The 22,355-nt window shown below is 41.7% G+C and overlaps 1 protein-coding gene across 1 annotated transcript; it reads left to right on the forward strand.

Annotated features, from left to right (window-relative positions):
• The first annotated feature begins 834 nt into the window (after positions 1–834).
• Positions 835–20,942, forward strand: LOC138370568 (mucin-2-like). Its single transcript, XM_069334963.1, has 3 exons — positions 835–863; positions 1,708–2,597; positions 20,260–20,942. Exons 1-3 carry the CDS (start codon positions 835–837, stop codon positions 20,940–20,942), a joined length of 1,602 nt encoding a protein of 533 aa, XP_069191064.1.
• Positions 20,943–22,355: the final 1,413 nt, after the last annotated feature.

The raw sequence follows: 22,355 nt of genomic DNA on the forward strand, positions 1-22,355 counted from the left end.
GGGCAGAGTTTCTTTCATCCTATGCCCCCTGTTACCTAGCAGTAAATAGGTACCTGGGTGTTAGTCAGCTGTCACGGGCTGCTTCCTGGGGGTGGAGGAATGGTCGAGGACCGGGCCGCGGGGACACTAAAGCCCCGAAATCATCTTAAGATAACCTTAAGATAACATATGTATTTTTTTTATTTGTATTATTGTTGTCATTTGCAAAGACGAAACCTATTGATTATTAATATTATTTTATATGTTTAAGATTGACACATAGAGGTGACTCGAAACACAAAGGGTTATTTTCTACAAGAATTTAACTCCGTTAATCTATAAGGTAATTCCATACAGCTTTGCATTGTGAAAATATAGGCATAGAAATTATAGAGAGAAAATATAGGCATAGAAATTATAGAGAGAAAATATAGGCATAGAAATTATAGAGAGAAAATATAGGCATAGAAATTATAGAGAGAAAATATAGGCATAGGAATTATAGAGAGAAAATATAGGCATAGAAATTATAGAGAGAAAATATAGACATAGAAATTATAGAGAGAAAATATAGGCATAGAAATTATAGAGAGAAAATATAAACATAGGAATTATAGACTGAAAATATAGATAGGAATTATAGACAGAAAATAAAAGAGAGACAAAACAGAGGCAAAAAATATTAATAAAATAGAACAGAATAGAGACAAACAGGTAGAAATAAAAATTACCCAAACAAGCATTAACCACTACATGATAATTATATCCCTGAAGGGTTCCTTAATTACCAGGGTTAATACCCCTTGGAAGGGGGGGGGGGTACTGGTGACTGTAATGGTGGTATTGGTAGTTAAGATGGAAGATGGTAGTAGTGATAGCAACATGTCTGTAACAACCCTAATGGTACCCCGATCCTTGTAACACCCTCCACCCCCCCCCCTAAGATCACCCTAACACCCCCCCCTCAGGTCACCCTAACCCCCCCCCTCCCCAGGTCACCCTAACCCCCTCCTCCCCCCTTGACCGTGGACCAGAAGAATGAGCCAAAGCTAAAACTTGCCAAAAAGTGTCTTACACAATTGACAATAAAGCTTATTAATAGCGCAAGTTTGAATACTAAGAGCGCACTTAAGCTGCCGTAATATCGGCTTAATCTCTCTTATTGTCTTTCATTGGAATTTCTTACAGTAGAAGTTCGCCTTTATTGTGAAGCGCTGTTTATATTCTGCTAGAAGCTTAGATGTCTGTCTGCGCTTACTTTAAGATCTGATGTCTGTCTGCGCTTACTTCAAGATCTGATGTCTGTCTGCGCTTACTTCAAGATCTGATGTCTGTCTGCGCTTACTTCAAGATCTGATGTCTGTCTGCGCTTACTTCAAGATCTGATGTCTGTCTGCGCTTACTTCAAGATCTGATGTCTGTCTGCGCTTACTTCAAGATCTGATGTCTGTCTGCGCTTACTTCAAGATCTGATGTCTGTCTGCGCTTACTTCAGGCTCTGATGTATGTCTGCGCTTACTTCAAGATCTGATGTCTGTCTGCGCTTACTTCAAGATCTGATGTCTGTCTGCGCTTACTTCAAGATCTGATGTCTGTCTGCGCTTACTTCAAGATCTGATGTCTGTCTGCGCTTACTTCAAGATCTGATGTCTGTCTGCGCTTACTTCAAGATCTGATGTCAGTCTGAGTTTACTTCAGGCTCTGATGTCTGTCTGCGCTTACTTCAAGATCGGATGTGTGTCTACACACACATTTGCAATCTATTAAGAACTTGGGGATCCAGGGACACCCTCAGGGTTACAGGGACACCCTCAGGGCTCCAGGGACACACCAAAGGGTCCAGGAACACCCTCAGGGCTACAGAGACACCCTCAGGGCTACAGGGACACCCTCAGGGCTACTGAGACACCCTCAGGGCTACAGGGACACCCTCAGGGCTATAGGGACACCCTCAGGGCTACAGGAACACCATCAAGGTTATAGGGACACCCCTCAGGGCTCCAGGGACACACCCAAGGGTCAAGGGACACCCTTAGGGCTACAGGGACACCCCTCAGGGCTCCAGGGACACCCTCAGGGATACAGGGACACCCTCAGGGCTACAGGGACACCCTCAGGGTTACAGGGACACCCTCAGGGCTCCACGGACATCCTATGGGCTACAGGGACACCCTCAGGGCTCCAGAGACACCCCCAGGGCTACAGGAACACCCTCAGGGCTACAGGGACATCCTCAGGGCTCCAGGGACACCCAAAGGGCTCCAGGGACATCCTCAGGGCTACAGGGACACCCTCAGGGCTCCATGGACATCCTAAGGGCTACAGGGACACCCTCAGGGCTACAGAGACACTCCCAGGGCTACAGGGACACCCTCAGGGCTCCAGGGACACCCCCAGGGCTCCAGAGACACGCTCAGGGCTCCAGGGACACCGTCAGGGCTCCAGGGACACACCCAAGGGTCTAGGGACAACCTTCAGGGCTCCAGGGACACCCCCAGGCCTACAGGGACATCCTCAGGGCTACAGGAACACCCTCAGGGCTCCAGGGACACCCTCAGGGCTCCAGGGGCGCCACCAAGTACTCCAGGGACACCACCAGTACCGCAGGAACTTCACCAGTACGTCAGGGACAACCCAGCTACTGTAAGCATAAAGGACTCTCCTGCGAAAGGACATAAATACTTCAGGAAAAAAGATTCAGAACCGAGCGAGAGAAGTGAGTCAACTCTCGCGTCTCAAGACTAATGACTCAACAGCCACAAATGACGAGGCAGCCCTCATCCAGACCATTAAAATACTGAACAAATTTGAGGACATTCCCGCCAAACACACACCGAAACTACGACGTTGGTACAACGTTCGAACAAGTTTTAACACCTCATAACCAGTTATAACAACCAATATAGCAAGTTGTAACAACGTTCTAATACGTCATAAACACGTTAAGCCAAGATGTAACGACTTTATTACAAGTTGTAACAAGCGGAAAATAGAGACAGTTTCGGTTCGTGTTTCCAGGGTTAACTCAGACAAAATTCTTTAAAAAGGTACACTGTGAGTCGCATATGAGCCGACAGTGTCGAGGTCAACAAGCTATTGAATAGGAAAAAAAGTTTTTTAATGCACAACAAATTATAAACTCATGGAGTAGGGTATTGCTGAAACTATGTATGTTTAGAGTCGCTCAACACAGTACTCTAACTGAACATTCAGCCTCGGTAGCACAGTTGGGTTCGTTCATCCCTCGCATTCAGGAATTCCGAGTTCGAATCCCGGGCGGAACAGAAATGGTTTGAGCCCGATTCCAAATAATGTAATTCCTCTGTTCACCTAGCAGTAAATGGGTACAAGGGAGTTAGTCAACTATTGTGTAGTTACATCCTCTTAGGGGACAGTAGTTCGACCTTGAAGAGACCAAAATATACGCCTGATGTATATACATACACAGGCTGCCTGTCTCCTGACAAAATGAAACAATAAAATTATAACGATTGAGACCTTCAGCAAGTCGCCGGCTTCCTGTCCCCGTCGAGACCATAGCGCTGTTGAGCGTCAGGTAAATTTAGATAAATTCTTATATTTTAATGAGGAGGCCTGGCCGACGACCGGGCCGCGGGGACGCTAAGCCCCGAAAAAACCTCAAGGCAAGGCACTCTGACCCATTTGGATTTTAGTGAAGATAATCACCGCAGCTTCTCAGTGTTCAGTATATTACTTAACTCACGTATTTAACACTGACAAGAGGGACCTTACTCTTACACAGTAATATGACCCTTGACTAGTGATCAGCTCTCAGTATTTCCGTATTATCCAATTTATATCAAGCTTTCCGTATTTCTCCAGACCCTCTCTGTCTGTCCAACATTCCTGTCTATCCCTTGAATGACCTCTTTCTATCCCTATTACTAGTAATTACCCCATTCTCCCTATCAACATTAACCACCTCTACCACATTGAAGGTCAACCTAAAGACACAGCACCGCTCCTGTGCCAGGTAAGTTATGGGCACACCATAGCCCGTGCTACTTGCCCCGCTCCTGTGCCAGGTAAGTTACGGGCTCACCATAGCCCATGCTACTTGCCCCGTTCCTGTGCCAGGTAAGTTACGGGCTCACTATAGCCCACGCTACTTGTCCCGCTCCTGTGCCAGGTAAGTCCACAATGGGCTCACCATAGCCCGTGCTACTTGCCCCGCTCCTGTGCCAGGTAAGTTACGGGTTCACCACAGCCCGTGCTACTTGGAACTTGTTCCAAGTAGCCGAATCTATAACAAACATCTTAAAAACCACAGCTTCCCTTTCTCTCCGTATCTCCAGTAACTTGTCCCTCCCTACCTCGGCTCCTTAACCTCGTCCCACAAACTAAGTCAAGTGCACTACCTGGAAACAGATTCGAGCATCAGTATTCATAATGGAGACATAGATTGTAAACTTGATCACCTTTGGCTGCCCAGGCTAATGACTAAAGTTGGTATCACACTCTTTTCTTCTCTCTCTCTCTCTCTCTCTCTCTCTCTCTCTCTCTCTCTCTCTCTCTCTCTCTCTCTCTCTCTCTCTCTCTCTCTCTCTCTCTCTCTCTAAGCTGAGACTAGAGAGAGTGAAATTGAAGTCAAAACATAGAAACTGCTCCTATATATATATATATATATATATATATATATATATATATATATATATATATATATATATATATATATATGTAGTCTACAGATCTAGGTGTATATATTCCTTGGGTTCCTGCCACAGCATGAAAATAATAATACTTAGGAGACGTCTGGGCAACATTTTCTGACACCTAATGCCTCTGTTAACCCATCAGTTCATAGATGCCAGAAAGTTAGTCGACGGTTGTCATCATGAGGAAGACGAGTCGTCGACTAATGAGTACCTCATTGAACCTAATAGGCTTCGTCTCCCCATTAATGGGAAGGGAAGCCAAATATAGTGACAACAGCGTCGCCTGCCAAGCACACGACCAAAGTACGACGTCGCTACAACATTCGAACAAGGTTTAACACGTCTAAAAATTGTAACAACCAATATAGCACGTTGTAACAACGTTCTAATATTGGTCATAAAAACGTTATGACAAGATGTAAGAAGGAAATCATAGGGACCATTACGTTGAGTGTTTGCAGGCGATCTGCCGTGATTTTGTGGTCCCGGGATCGATCCCGGGCGGCGGCGAGAAACAATGGACAGAGTTTCTTTCACCCCTGATGCCCCTGTTACCTAGCAGTAAATAGGTACCTGGGAGTTAGTCAGCTGTCACGGGCTGCTTCCTGTGGGTGGAGGCCTGGTCGAGGACCGGGCCGCGGGGACACTAAGCCCCGAAATCATCTCAAGATAACCTCAAGACAGATCAGTATCAATCCCATTTTATAATGGATGATCAAATTCCTTTCACTACAATCTTCTCATAACGGTCTTTCAATAATAAATAGGGTTTTTACCCCTAGTTAAATTCTCCCGTTGCCTTTGGAAGAACAATTTACGTGCTTGTATTAGAGGTCGTAGCATCAATTATTAAATCATTATATCATAAATCATAATTAAGAAAGACGATTCATCACGTCGCTAATGCTTCAGGCCCCTGTAATTACTTGTAATTAGCCATCATCACTTGTAGGAATTAGTCAGCCGCGATGGACTATTTTGGGCGGGTTTTGTGAGCAGACAAGCCAGAGTGTTGGTGAGTGCCCCCTGGCACCCAGGATTACTTTGATGAGTGTCAACACTCTCCTGGAGTGATATATTTGCTTACTCTAGGAGTACCCCCTCCTTGCACTAGCCAGAAGGTGCAGGTTGCTGCGCCTGCAGTTTGCAACAATCAATCAAATCAATGTACACTTTCCCCCACTCTACTCCTCTCCCTTGTTGACCAGACCACACACTAGAAGGTGAAGGGACGACGACGACGTTTCAGTCCGTCCTGGACCATTCTCAAGTCGATTGTGACAATCGACTTGAGAATGGTCCAGGACGGATCGAAACGTCGTCGTCCCTTCACCTTCTAGTGTGTGGTCTGGTCAACTTACTTTAGCCACGTTATTGTGACTCATCGCCTGCATAAGGCATTCAAATAAGTGATAACCTGTACTCAATCAGCTGCCGATCCGAAATGCTGAATCGTGATGTGTATTGAAAGTATGTTTATTTATATATAAATACAAAATTTTATATTACAATTTTGTACATAAGTGCAGGTTAGATGTTTAAGGTTATTTGGCAACTATTTATGATTGTGGTCCACCCTATCGTTAGGCCAGGCTCGTTAAAGCAGCAGCCGTTCCTTAAGAGGCATTCACCATTATACATTAAAAATATATATTTTTCCCATATTTAAATGATTATTATTATATATTTAAATTATATGTATTGGTAGGAATAGGTTAAGTGTTTTAATTTCTTTTTGGCGATTATTTGTATTTGTAGTACGTGGGTGATGCCTTAGACAGCCTGCTCTCATCAACAAAGGTCAAATGTTCTTTAATCCACCCGCCAATTCCCCTGTTTATGAATAAAAAACGGTTTACACACAATTTAATGACATTCGAACAATTTTCGAACTGTGCCTCACTGACGACCTCTGTTCGAATCACATGTCTGTAAATAACTCACCCACATATAACAATCGCCAACAGAACCTAGAGATCTAACCAAACCTAGGCCTAACTACACCTTGAATTGCATCAATATAACAACATGGATTTATATATGAGAGCAAACCTATTTGATTTACACAGCATGTTCAAATTAATGAATGCATCTTTGGGGGAAGGCCGCTGCTTTAACGAGCCTGGCATGAGGACAGGTTAGTATTGGTACACTATTTACAGAACTGGTTAGGTTTCCCCCCTCATTTTTTTTCTTACGTCACGTGAAAGTTTACCTTAAAGTTGTAAACTCCAAGGAAAGTTTCCCTTACCTTATCTGAAGAAATTTCAGGTTTCTTTACGGTTACTGAATACTGTTGTATGTTTGCAGGCGATGAGTCACAATAACGTGGCTGAAGTATGTTGACCAGACCACACACTAGAAGTTGAAGGGACGACGACGTTTCGGTCCGTCCTGGACCATTCTCAAGTCGATTGTGTCACAATCGACTTGAGAATGGTCCAGGACGGACCGAAACGTCGTCGTCCCTTCAACTTCTAGTGTGTGGTCTGGTCAACTGTTGTATGTTATTAACTAATTGTCAAGTTGTTTGGTATGTTGAAGTGTCAGTGTAGCCAACCTCTAACCTGTTGCCTGAATAACAATAACAACAACTTTTTCTTAATTTTTGTGTATTTTGCCTATCCCGTGTGCGACAGTTCCTGCCACAACCCCCTATCCCCTCCTCGCTTCTAGCCCTGGACATGCTGATACGCTCCAGCATCCATCTGGAAATGCCACATATCTGCCTCGCATTTCCAGGAAACAGATAGACCGATGTTGCACGATAGGTTATCAATAGCACGAGGACCCCGAGCTGATGGTGTGCAGCAAGGTGGTGATGATAGTGGTGGTAGTAGTTTGGTGGTAGTGATGGTAGTCGTGGTGATTATCTAGAATGATAACGGGTAAGTAGGGTTTAACTCTATTAGCTAGTAGGCTTGTAGGCCTACTAGCCTTCTTGTTGTGCCTTAGTTAAACTTGATGTTCGAAATCTCTGTCGAATCTGGATATGAAGTTGTGGGTGGAGGTGGCTTTTATAACTTCTTCTTTCAGTGCATTTATAACTTATTAACCACCGGTACAGGATACCAGTGTTTCATGCATTTCTATAACTCTTGCGTTTAATGTTTTCTTTGTCTACTTCCCTTCGGTATATTGTATGTTGTGATCATGCCCCCCTTCTCTCTTCCAGGGTGGTGAGAAATAGTTAATTTTAAAATATCTTTGTGGCCTATATGTCTGTTCTGGCAATAGACAAAACAAATATTTAAGCAAAACAATTAAACAACCTGATTAGTATTGGCATTGATTATTATTACTGCCTGATTATTAGTATAGTTGTTTGGCCTAGTGATTCATAAGGTGTGGATTGTCAACCAGTGGTGGTAGTTAATAGTGGTTCAGATAGTGGTAGTTCTGGTGGCATTGACTATAGTGGAGGTGGTAGGAGAGGCTGGCAGGCTGCCACGAAAGAGTCATATTGTTGTGTGTGGGAATGACGCAATTAGTTGATAACTGTGTGAGTTGATAACTGTGTTTACCGCAGTTAATCAAGCGACGCCCACTGTATATAAGTGAGCCGCAGCTGCCGTCCCCTTAATACAATATTCACTGCATCAATGAGTGATCTAATTATCTGAACAGTAACACGTGTTGGTTTTTGGGGACATTATATACATATATTGTTTTGAAATATATACTTTTGTTACAAAAGTAATTTTTATGGCCTACTGTTAGATTCACAGATTTAATTAATGTTGTAATAATTCCGGAAGATATGCAATATATACCAATTAATTTCTTAATTAATATGTCAATTCGTAAACTAATTTGATCTCAACTGTCCTAACGTCTTGGGAAATAAGGACTTGCATGCAATCTATGCATGATGTGTCTTCTACCTTTTATCTTCTGATATTCATGATGATTCAAATACAAATGTGAAACATTATCAAATAGGAGTCAGAAGCTATGCCGGATTGGTCATTAGTGTCCAATCTTGAAGACGTCTTCAGACCAGGAAAACTGCTACAGGTAAGGACCTGGATCGATCTCGGACCTGGTAAATCCCTTGAATGTTTTCTGGAAAGACGATAATGGAAAATCAGCACGAAACGTGATGGGCCAGATGGTCCTTATATGCCAGGGGCCAGATTCACGAAGCTGTTACACAAGTACTTACGAACCTGGGATCAGATTCACGAAGATGTTACACAAGTACTTACGAACCTGGGGTTAGATTCACGAAGAAGTTACACAAGCACTTACGAACCTGGGATCAGATTCACGAAGCAGTTACACAAGTACTTACGAACCTGGGGTTAGATTCACGAAGTTACACAAGCACTTATGAACCTGGGGCCAGATTCACGAAGCAGTTACGCAAGTACTTACGAACCTGGGGCCAGACCACGAAGCAGTTACGCAAGTACTTACGAACCTGGGGCCAGATTCACGAAGCAATTACACAAGTACTTACGAACCTGGGGTCAGATTCACGAAGCAGTTACGCAAGTACTTACGAACATGGGGTCAGATTCACGAAGCAGTTACGCAAGTACTTACGAACCTGGGGTCAGATTCACGAAGCAGTTACACAAGTACTTACGAACCTGGGGTCAGATTCACGAAGAAGTTACACAAGCACTTACGAACCTGGGGCCAGATTCACGAAGCAATTACACAAGTACTCACGAACCTGGGGCCAGATTCACGAAGCAGTTACGCAAGTACTTACGAACGTGTACATCTTTCCTCAATTTGTGACGGCTTTGGGTACATTTATTAAACTGTTTAAAAGCTTGAAATTTCCCAATCAACTGTTGTTATTGTTATAAACAGCCTCCTGGTGCTTCGGAGCTCACTAACTGTTTAATAATTGTAAACAAAGCCGACTGTCTAAGTGGTTGGGCACCATTCCTGTCCCATCAAAAATCCTTATCCTGATCCCTTCCCAGTGCTATATAGTCGTAATGGCTTGGCACTTTCCCTTGATAATTAATTCCCTTCCTCACTTCAACGAGTAAATAAAAGGACCTCCCTCGCATGGGTCTTGGACCAATAGGGTCTTCAGTTTCCTTTATCCTTCATTATGACACATATTGCGACACATGGTCTGAATATGTATCCCTCAGGAAAAGGCATTATTTTCTTTGAGAGACATACCCTTATCAAGTTAAAAAAAAATGAATAGGGATGTAATAGATGGAATAGGGTTATAGGTGGAATCAAGAAAACTTCAGATGAACATCTTCAACACTCGAAGAATAGTGAACTAATAAAAAAAAGAACACTACATGAAATAGGCGAGGTAAATTAGAACTCCCTATTTCATGAATAGATGGAATATAGAGCCGGTCGGCCGAGCGGACAGCACGCTGGACTTGTGATCCTGTGGTCCTGAGTTCGATCCCAGGCGCCGGCGAGAAACAATGGGCAGAGTTTTTTTCACCCTATGCCCCTGTTACCTAGCAGTAAAATAGGTACCTGGGTGTTAGTCAGCTGTCACGAGCTGCTTCCTGGGGGGTGAAGGCCTGGTCGAGGACCGGGCCGCGGGGACACTAAAGCCCCGAAATCATCTCAAGATAACCTCAAGAATATGAATCAATCTTGCCTGGGAAGCATTGCACACAACGAGAACCAGCTGAGGAGAACCAGGGCCCAGGAGCTAATACCCACCCAACTAGCACATATAGCTAGACACAATCTAGAGTAGTTTCAAAGCGTTATATGACAAAGAGTGCTGGGAAGACGGGACACCACGAGCGTAGCTCTCATCCTGTAACTACACTTAAGTAATTACAATCAATCCCTCTGTCTTGTAGACACTACTAGTTACATAGTAGACAGTACTGGGACATAGAGCCCAGCAGGCTCAGGAATCTGAACACCAGTTGATTGACAGCTGAGAGGCATGACCAAAGAGCCAGAGCTCAACCCCCGCAAGCACAACTAGACGAGTAAAACCGAGTACAATCAAAACGCTTAATCTAATCTCGTCCCATAACAAGCAAAATAATAAGAAGAGTATTTTAAGTGCCTGCCACCAGAAGTCAAGAGAGAGTGAAGGCCCTCCAGAAGTCAGGACTTGGCCCACCAGAGGTCAGTAGAGTGACTTGGCCCACCAGAGGCCAGTAGAGTGACTTGGCCCACCAATCAACCTGAGTGGGCCCGCTGGACACCTGGCCCAGTATTTAACATGCCCGATAAACCTGGCATTCCAGTTTTATGCCCCTCGTAATACCCGGGCAAACTTGACGCACACCAACTCTCAATTTTTACCAAAACATTTGAGCATCCTAAACGTTGGATGTTACGGAATATGTATAGGACATGTTTACGATGCTAGAGAATAGTTCTGTTCAATTGTTTACTATGCTAGAGCTTTGTTTACGATGCTAGAGCTTTGTTTACTATGCTAGAGAATAGCTCTATTCTTTTGTTTACGATGCTAGAGCTTTGTTTACTATGCTAGAGAATAGCTCTATTCTTTTGTTTATGATGCTAGAGCTCTTGTTTACAATTTACGGGGGGAAAGGAATGGTGCCCAACCACTTGGACGGTCGGGGATTGAACGCCGACCTGCATGAAGCGAGACCGTCGCTCTACCGTCCAGTCCAAGTGGTTGGGTGATGATGCCTGGATATGAGTTATGCATTGATAATGGATGAGAGCGTTAGATGTCAAGTTTCATGTGCAACGATATATATCAACGATAGTTATCTGCATCGATATCTTGTCGTGGCGTAGTGGTTTAGAGTGTGCTTCTTGGAACACCGAGTGCATAGGTTCGAATCCACATCACTGCTCCTGTGGATTTTCTCCTTGATATATCACGATAATATGCTATATCATATATAATGTGATATATTTTATCTGTGTTATTTTCCTATTTTTTTTAACCTAGATATCATTTTTGGGGTGAACCGCCCCCCCCCCCCTCACCAGATTCATGATTTAAGTTTTATTATAAGGAAATGCAATATAAAAATGCAGGCAGTAAGTTATAATAAAGTGACTGAAAATTTAACACCCCAACCCCACACGTCTGAAAATAAGTGTGTGTCGACGTTTCGGTCCATCTAGGAGTTGGTAATGGTCATGGGGCCAGATTCACGAAACAGTTACGCAAGTACTTACTAACCTGGGGCCAGATTCACGAAGCAGTTACGCAAGTACTTACGAACCTGGGGTCAGATTCACGAAGCAGTTACGCAAGTACTTACGAACCTGGGGTCAGATTCACGAAGCAGTTACACAAGTACTTACGAACCTGGGGCCAGATTCAGGAAGCAGTTACGAGAGTACTTACGAACCTGGGGCCAGATTCACGAAGCAGTTACGCAAGTACTTACGAACCTAGGGCTAGATTCACGAAGCAGTTATGCAAGTACTTACGAACCTGGGGCCAGATTCACGAAGCAGTTACGCAAGTACTTACGAACCTGGGGCCAGATTCACGAAGCAGTTACGCAAGTACTTACGAACCTGGGGCCAGATTCACGAAGCAGTTACGCAAGTACTTACGAACCTGGGGCCAGATTCACGAAGCAGTTACGCAAGTACTTACGAACGTGTACATCTTTTCTCAATCTTTGATTACTTTGTTTGCATTTATTAAACAGTTTACAAGCGTGAATACTTGCCAATCAACTGTTGTTATTGTTATAAACAGCCTCCTGGTGCTTCGGAGCTCATTAACTGTTTAATAATCGTAAACAAAGCCGCCAAAGATTGAGAAAAGATGTACAGGTTTGTAAGTGCTTGCGTAGCTGCTTCGTGAATCTGGTCCCAGGTTCGTAAGTGCTTGCGTAGCTGCTTCGTGAATCTGGCCCCAGAAAAGCCCAAAACGTCGAGTCTTATATTTTCTGATTTGTTGGTTGGGCGACAGAATGTTATAATTTAAACAAAATAATTTATATAACTTTTTCTGGTCATTTCAACCCAAAAAACGTGTTTACTAATGTAATAATTGTAATACTAATTTAGTAAAAATTGTTTACTAATTTATAAAAAGGAAAGAGAAGCAAAAATAAAAAAATTGTGTAGTCTATTAAAAATATATTTATTTATTTTTAAAATCAATTCACATTAATCATGCCAATGTTTAAAGACGTAATATGTAAGAATAAATCTCAAAAACCAGTTTCAGAGTAAAATTTACTCGGCCAATAAAAAATAAACAAATAAATAAACAAATAAAAGTCATTACAAGAAAAATAAATATCGACACCAATGATAACTTTTCCCTAAAACACATTTTCTCGATACATATAATTATATATATATATTATATTATATATATATATATATATATATATATATATATATATATATATATATATATATATATATATATATATATATATATATATATATATATATGAATTTTATAACTAAAACGGAAATCTATATTTAATAAAGAAATGCAAGTACACTGCAAAGCCTCTGTTGAGTTCATATATAATTCACAGATTTTTGTTATAAGAACGATATATATATACCTCCATCCAACTAATAAAAACATCATTAATTAAACAGTAATGTACCTGCCATGAATGAACACTGTTTATTTACACTTAATATTTATCAGGAGAGCGAAAATATTAGCGTGTAGTGTGGAGGGAGAAGGAGGCCTGGACAATGGTAGGACGTGTTTGGACGTGATGGGACGTTGTGGGACGTGGTGGGACATGATCGGACGTAGTGGAACATGATCAGGACGTTGCAAAACATTATCTCTCATCCGTGAATAAGGGGATCAGAAAGCACTGATGCCATGCCTGAATAAAAAGCAAAAATTAATATTCCGCATGATAACGGGTTCGAAGCAAAGCTTAATATTGAAATATATAGCAGACCGGAGGGCCGGGGTGACCCAGCTCATGTCTCAACCTTATAGCTCCACGAGTTCATTAATATCACCAGCAAGAAAGCCAGACCCGTCATTATAGCAAAAGTTTATTAAGGAATAACTTGGGAACAATGGCTATTTAGGCCTGTAAGACTGAGAGAGGGGCCCTCCCCTGAGGCTTTAAGGACGAACAGTGCCGTCTTTTGGATAAGATTACCGCCACAAGAGCCTGAAATGGGTTTATTGGTCCTTCTAGTATAATGCTGTCTACCCCCCTCCTCTGTGGAAAAGCCCAGAGCGATATAATGTTCGAATATTCAGAGACTTATTAATTATTCAGACAAACTCAATCGGAAAACAAGTGATTTTCTTTGTTTTATGACGTTTGGATTTACTTCAGCGCAAGAAAAACTCAAGGAAATACCGAGGAAATTAAAATATAGGAATATCTAAATTATAATATATGTATATATATATATATATATATATATATATATATATATATATATATATATTGTGACAATAATCTCCTTCAAGAGATTGAGCCTGCTCTTCCCTCCACAAACACGTCGTTGAAATTATATAAAACGACTATGGAAGACATGTCCAACAACAACAACAACACCAGCAAGGCTTGCCAGGGTGAGCAAAACATATGCAGCCAGCCACCTGTTCGGACTCAAACCACCAAACTACATGTTGATCGCTACCGGCTCCGCTGATTGATCGCCGGTCTGGCTGCACCTGCACTCGCCCCCCATACTACTTGATGTCTGGGGTCGCCCCAACCTCCTACCTCAGAATGTTCAGTGCTCTCGTTGTTACCACTCCTCCCGGCTAGACGCTAGCGTGTACTGAGGGAAGTGGTAGCTTAAGCCAATATTCCAGCACCTCCCATTTACTTGTATATTGCACTTCTTGTTATTTTGTCTTAACGTAACTTTTCATTGTGTCATTTAAGTATTCTTATTATTTTGATTGATTTTATTATAAGAATTTGTTTGTGCATTTTATTCATGTTTTGATTTAATTAACGTAATTAAAATTTCATTGTTAAAGTTTACTTGTGTTTTGTGTGTCTTCTCCTTACCTTACCACAGACGAAGTTCCAGTTTTTTCTATTTTTTTTTATAACTATGTGACGAGGCCATACCCCTAGCCTTAAACAGCCGAACACCAACGCGTTACCGTCACAATATATATATATATATATATATATATATATATATATATATATATATATATATATATATATATATATATGTATATATATATATGTATATATATATATATATGTATATATATATATATGTATATATATATGTATATATATATATATATGTATATATATATGTATATATATATATATGTATATTAGTATATTTTGGTAGCAGTCTTTCCTGTAGACATATTTTATTAAATATGACCGAAAAAGTAAGATTAATAATTCTAACACGAATTTTCTCAATCTTTCGTACATTATGCTTCACTGTTGGAGGTAAATAAAAAATCACTTCTCCAAAATTCATTTTTATTTCTAGTCTGACGCGACACGGGCGCGTTTCGTAAAACTTATTACATTTTCAAAGACTTCACAAATACACAACTGATTAGAACTTGCATTTCCCTGATTTTATATCTACTTTTGAGTGAGGTGGGAAGGGTGATGTGGCATTACATTTGAGTGAGGTGGGAAGGATGATGTGGCATTAGAGGATATTAATAGGGTATTAAAAGTATCAACACAAGACAGAACACGAAACAATGGATATTGAATAGAAGTGTTTGTAGAAAGCCTATTGGTCCATATTTCTTGATGCTTCTATATTGGAGCGGAGTCTTGAGGTGGGTAGAATATAGTTGTGCAATAATTGGCTGTTGATTGCTGGTGTTGACTTCTTGATGTGTAGTGCCTCGCAAACGTCAAGCCGCCTGCTATCGCTGTATCTATCGATGATTTCTGTGTTGTTTACTAGGATTTCTCTGGCGATGGTTTGGTTATGGGAAGAGATTATATGTTCCTTAATGGAGCCCTGTTGTTTATGCATCGTTAAACGCCTAGAAAGAGATGTTGTTGTCTTGCCTATATACTGGGTTTTTTGGAGCTTACAGTCCCCAAGTGGGCATTTGAAGGCATAGACGACGTTAGTCTCTTTTAAAGCGTTCTGTTTCGTGTCTGGAGAGTTTCTCATGAGTAGGCTGGCCGTTTTTCTGGTTTTATAGTAAATCGTCAGTTGTATCCTCTGATTTTTGTCTGTAGGGATAACGTTTCTATTAACAATATCTTTCAGGACCCTTTCCTCTGTTTTATGAGCTGTGGAAAAGAAGTTCCTGTAAAATAGTCTAATAGGGGGTATAGGTGTTGTGTTAGTTGTCTCTTCAGAGGTTGCATGGCTTTTCACTTTCCTTCTTATGATGTCTTCGATGAAACCATTGGAGAAGCCGTTATTGACTAGAACCTGCCTTACCCTACAGAGTTCTTCGTCGACTTGCTTCCATTCTGAGCTGTGGCTGAGAGCACGGTCGACGTATGCGTTAACAACACTCCTCTTGTACCTGTCAGGGCAGTCGCTGTTGGCATTTAGGCACATTCCTATGTTTGTTTCCTTTGTGTAGACTGCAGTGTGGAAACCTCCGCCCTTTTCCATGACTGTTACATCTAGAAAAGGCAGCTTCCCATCCTTTTCCGTCTCGTAAGTGAAACGCAGCACGGAACTCTGCTCAAATGCCTCCTTCAGCTCCTGCAGATGTCTGACATCAGGTACCTGTGTAAAAATGTCGTCAACATACCTGCAGTATATGGCCGGTTTCAAGTTCATGTCGACTAAGACTTTTTGCTCGATGGTACCCATGTAGAAGTTTGCAAACAGGACACCTAGGGGAGAACCCATAGCGACCCCATCTACTTGCTTATACATATGCCCATCCGGGCTCAAGAAGGGTGCCTCTTTAGTACAAGCTTGGAGTAGTTTCCTCAGAATACTTTCTGGCATGTCAAGAGGAGTACAGGCTGGATCACGATACACTCTGTCGGCTATCATTCCGATTGTCTCGTCCACAGGTACGTTGGTAAACAGCGATTCTACGTCCAACGAGGCTCTTATCCCTGTGGCCCGTGCGCCCCGCAGTAAGTCCACAAATTCCTTTGGAGACTTCAGGCTGAAGGCGCAAGGAACATAAGGAGTCAGCAGGCCGTTGAGTCGCTTTGCCAATCTGTACGTGGGTGTGGGTATCTGGCTAATGATTGGCCGAAGTGGGTTTCCAGGCTTGTGCGTCTTGACATTTCCATACGCATATCCAGGTTTATATTCCCCAATGATCTTTGGCAGGTGGAGTCCGGATTTCTTGGCGTTCACAGTTTCGATCAGTTTGTTGACCTTTGCTTTTAATTCGGCTGTAGTGTCCTTCGTTACCCTTTGGAACTTAGTTTGGTCAGAGAGGTTAATATCCTCTAATGCCACATCATCCTTCCCACCTCACTCAAATGTAATGCCACATCACCCTTCCCACCTCACTCAAAAGTAGATATAAAATCAGGGAAATGCAAGTTCTAATCAGTTGTGTATTTGTGAAGTCTTTGAAAATGTAATAAGTTTTACGAAACGCGCCCGTGTCGCGTCAGACTAGAAATAAAAATGAATTTTGGAGAAGTGATTTTTGATTTACCTCCAACAGTGAAGCATAATGTACGAAAGATTGAGAAAATTCGTGTTAGAATTATTAATCTTACTTTTTCGGTCATATTTAATAAAATATATGTATATATATATATGTATATATATATATATGTATATATATATGTATATATATGTATATGACATGCCATGCATGGCGTTTGACATGCCATCTTCAATCTGGTGCCCCTAGGAATCACATGAGACAAGCCCATGACATTACTCTAACAAGAGAAATGTTGAACAAGAATACTTGCATAATAGACAAAACCCAAGATTCAAGAAGATTACAAATTCTTGAGGCAATTCACATAAGAATAGAGCGACCTACCATGAACACCCAAATCACGGAACTATTTACTCTACCCACCATGAGAATAAGGACAAGACAAGAACATATCGATGCCAACACAGAAGACAATGTCCAACATAACAGGCCAATTACACTGGATTAATCTTTGTGTTTAGATAGGAGATGCCTCGTATGGGCCAATAAGCCTTCTGCAGCCCCTATGTTTATCCCTTATGTATCCCCCCATGTTTTCACCTTCATTGTATTATCACCTGACCTAATGCGGGTATAAAATCAACTAGTATTGTAAGATCTGTTCACTTGAGAATGAACCATGGAGGTTCGAAACGTCGTGCAAATTATACAAATAAGTGTAATACACTCTATAGTAAATCACTTCTTTTCTTCACCTTAAAAGTACGAAAATGAGTTTTGGAGAACTCCTATTTCAATTAAGCCCTGATGCTAAGAAAATAGTTAGAGGGATAGAAGCCCTAAACCAGAAAATAATAAATACAGAATATGCGGTCATATTCAATGAAACATGTTTGAAAGAAAACCTGCTGCCAGTATACACCAATATATGTGTATATATATTATATATATATATATATATATATATATATATATATATATATATATATATATATATATATATATATATATATATATATATATATATATTGTACATGTACACGCAGATACAGTGTGAACTAAAGTTCACAGCTCACATTATGGAACTAAAACTTTATTGAACTGTGAACTAAAGTTCACAGAGGAAACATTGTACAATCTTACATCCATGACAGAGTAAGATCATAATGATTTGAGATAACATATCGCACACACACAAAATGCTTATAATTCCCGTTTTTTGAAGGTGTTTATGTCGTGTGCTCATTAAGATCCGGTGATAACACCCTGGCGCTCTCTATATTTAACGAAAAATGTAGTTTGACAGCGATGAAATATATCGTTTATTCATTTACCCTCGTTAAGATAACAGCGATAACTTTCCCCCTCAGTGTGTTGTGCCTAGAGTTATTATTCCTTGTATTTTGTAATGGTCTTGGCACGAATTTTATTCCACTTTAAGGTAGGAATGTATTACCATTGTTGTGATAGATAACCGGTGTCACGATAGATAACCGGTGTCACGATAGATAACCAGGGGTACAGATACACATTACATAGGGTACAGATACAAATTACCAGGGTTTCAGATACACATTACATGGGGTACAGACACAGATTACCAGGGTTACAGATACACATTACATAGGGTACAGATACAAATTACCAGGGTTTCAGATACACATTACATGGGGTACAGATACATATTACCAGGGTTACAGATACACATTACATGGGGTACAGATACAAATTACCAGGGTTACAGATACACATTACATAAGGTACAGATACAAATTACCAGGGATACAGATACACATTACATAAGGTACAGATACAAATTACCAGGGATACAGATACACATTACATAAGGTACAGATACAAATTACCAGGGATACAGATACACATTACATAAGGTACAGATACAAATTACCAGGGATACAGATACACATTACATAAGGTACAGATACAAATTACCAGGGATACAGATACACATTACATAAGGTACAGATACAAATCACCACAATTCTCTGGAGCAGACCAAAAGATATTTAAGAAGACTGAGAAAAGAAGTGCCTGAATATTTGCATTTTTTTAATAATTACTTTTTTCCCTCGTTAATGCAGGTAAATAATCATTGCCACGAGGATGAATAGAGGAGAAATTATGTCATTAGTTACGAAGCTTTTCTCTTCTCCAAAGCTGCCATTGGCGACAGCGAGGACTCGCGTTATCAACACTTATTAACGAGAATACTAACGAGGAACTTATTAATGAGGACACTAACGGAACGTCTGCAGTGACGTATTATTTTTGTTTTAAAGAGTAACTAATGTTCATGTTTGTTAAATGATAACGTGACCCGTTAGCAAGGTTGTGTGGTGGTGTAGAGGGTGGTAGTGGTGGTGTAGAGGGTAGTGGTGGTGATGGTGGTGTAGGTGTAGATATAGAGGGGTGGTGGTGGTGTTTGTGTAGGTTTAGGAGATGGTGGTGGTGGTGGAGGTGCAGTGGGTGATAGTGGTGGAGGTTCAGAGGGTGATAGTGATTGTGGTGTAGAGGTGGTGGTGGTGGTGGTACTAGTAGAGGTGGTGGTGATGGTGGTGTAGGTGTAGAAGATGGTGGTGGTGGAGATGCAGTGGTTGATAGTGGTGGAGGTTCAGAGGGTGATAGTGATTGTGGTGTAGAGGTGGTGGTGGTGATGGTGGTGTAGGTGTAGAAGATGGTGGTGGTGGAGGTGCAGTGGGCGATAGTGGAGGACGTTCAGAGAGTGATAGTGGTTGTAGTGTAGAGGTGGTGGTGGTGATGGTACTAGTAGAGGTGGTGGTGATGGTGGTGTAGGTGTAGAAGATGGTGGTGGTGGAGGTGCAGTGGGCGATAGTGGAGGACGTTCAGAGAGTGATAGTGGTTGTAGTGTAGAGGTGGTGGTGGTGATGGTACTAGTAGAGGTGGTGATGGGGGGCTATCTGGGTGACAGGGGGTGCTCCATATCTAACGTTGTAAGAGCGGAGAATAATGACAGAGGATAATGGGGCCCCCACACCTTGTCTAGTATTTTCCGAGCGGAGCATTGTCCGTGAGCGTGGTGAATGCCTCTCCTCCGTCCTGCCGGACAAAGGCGCGGAGAGCTGCTCCTGATTTCTCCTCTCTATTGTTTCACTTCTGCCACTTGAGCTGTGGGGCTCCCGCCACAATCTGCTGCCTCTTCCTCGACGCCATTTAATGCCACGTCCAGGCCTCCCTCTGTTGAAACGACGCCACATACTGTTGAACCGACGCCTATTACTGTTGAACCGACGACACTTACTGTTGTGTCGACGCCTCATACTGTTGTGTCGACGCCTCATACTGTTGAACCGACGACACTTACTGTTGTGTCGACGCCTCATACTGTTGTGTCGACGCCTCATACTGTTGTGTCGACGCCTCATACTGTTGTGTCGACGCCTCATACTGTTGTGTCGACGCCTCATACTGTTGTGTCGACGCCTCATACTGTTGAACCGACGCCACATACTGTAGTGTCGACGCCTCCTACTGTTGAACCGACGCCTCATACTGTTGAATCGACGCCACATACTGTTGAACCGACGTCTCCCACTATTGCGTCGACGCCCTGTACTATTGAAACGAAACCCTTGGCAGTTGCACCAAGGACACCTGCTACACTGACGTCTTTCGCTGCACCGTCGAGGCGTCGTTGTGATGTCTTCTACATCACCTTCTGCAATGTCGATACTTCCTGCTGGGAAGTATCTTTCTCTTCTCTGCAACGAAGAGGAAGATCACGATTCCCTAGAGGCAGTGGACCCTCCGTTGCCCACAGCATGTTGCACAACTTTGCAGAGTTATCATGACTAAATGAATAACTGTCTTTGCAGTAGATCAACATTAAGAAATAAACCTAGAAGTTCTTATTTTTCTTGTACACTATTCAAACCTAAGAGAATTGTGCACAAGGAACAATGTTGGATACCGCTCAGCTGTCTGTTTAAAGATGGAGGCCTGAGACCTTGGGATAGCCTCTCTAAACTTTGCAGGGGTGACTGGATGGTGTATGGGACAATCATAGGAGGGTCAGGGCCGGCCCCCAAATGCCCCCTTTGATACTAACTTCCAGCTTTGTTAAATGCCAGACTCTGTCCTCACTAAGATTCATCTAGCACTTTATACGCGATGAGTAAGGATTTGAAGCTCCCGGAATCATGAGTATCTTCATACAGCATAATGCTTACATCATATTATTTAGCTATTATGGAAATAAAAGATGGTTGGATCAGTATAGCATAATCAGCATTAATGACAATCAGCAGTCCGTGGCGTAGTGGTAAGACGCTCGCCTGACGTTTTGCCAGATCTTTGGTCTGGGTTCGTATCCTGGCCGGGGAAGATTTACCGGGCGCCAATCCTTAATTCTAGCCTCTGTTTACCCAACAGTAAAATGGGTACCTGGTTGTTAAACGATTTAGCGGGTCGTATTCCGGGGAATATTAGGATTAAAGACTTGCCCGAAACGCTATGCGTGCTAGTGGCTCTATAAGAATGTAACAACTCTATTATATATAAATAAATACAATTTTTTTTTTTAATATAGTGTAGGGTAGTGAAGGTGGTTGCGTATAGTGTAGATGGTTACAGTGATGAGGTGAATGTGTATTATAGTTACAGTGATGACTTTAACAAATTATTCCGACCACCATTGAGGAGACCATTTAGCCTTTTGTTAAGCAAAACAAGCTGGGTTCAAGCTCAGAGCAAATATACAGAAGTCCCTGCCTAAATAGGTTTTCTATAAACCTTTAGATTAAGTTTTCTTTAACAAAATAGCTTTTGCGGTAACTAAAGAAGGCAAGTATAGTATTTTAAGACCTACCAGGAAGTATACTTTAATCCTAGACATAATTCACGATTCAAATTAACTCTGCGTCTGTATCTTCAGTTTATTAGTATCCTCCTCTGGAGGATACTAATTTATTAGTATCCTTCTCTGACGTCCTCCTTTCTGTAGAGGACTGCAGAAAGTTACAGGACTTGGACTAACTCCAAGAGTGGGCCAATAAATGGTTGCTGGAATTCTTAAGAAGTGAAAGGTAAAGAAAACGGAATGTGAGAAAGGAGACCAGGAGGCATCATAAGGGAAAGACAAGTACAGGATTACAAAGGAGAAGTTTGCTATATATATTATTTATTTATTTATTTATTTATTTATATACAAGAAGGTACATTGGGTTTGTGAGAATACATAGCATAGTATTTACAATCTTGTAAAG

This window comes from Procambarus clarkii, chromosome 4 (assembly GCF_040958095.1).
Source record: "Procambarus clarkii isolate CNS0578487 chromosome 4, FALCON_Pclarkii_2.0, whole genome shotgun sequence".
In the NCBI taxonomy this organism is placed as follows: domain Eukaryota; kingdom Metazoa; phylum Arthropoda; class Malacostraca; order Decapoda; family Cambaridae; genus Procambarus; species Procambarus clarkii.

Coding starts and splice junctions, on each gene's coding strand:
- LOC138370568 (XM_069334963.1), top strand. CDS start 835: ATGGAAGATGGTAGTAGTGATAGCAACAT. Junction 864..1,707: donor GGTAGTAGTGATAGCAACAT/GTCTGTAACAAC, acceptor GCTTACTTCAAG/ATCGGATGTGTGTCTACACA. Junction 2,598..20,259: donor GTACCGCAGGAACTTCACCA/GTACGTCAGGGA, acceptor CTGCCACTTGAG/CTGTGGGGCTCCCGCCACAA.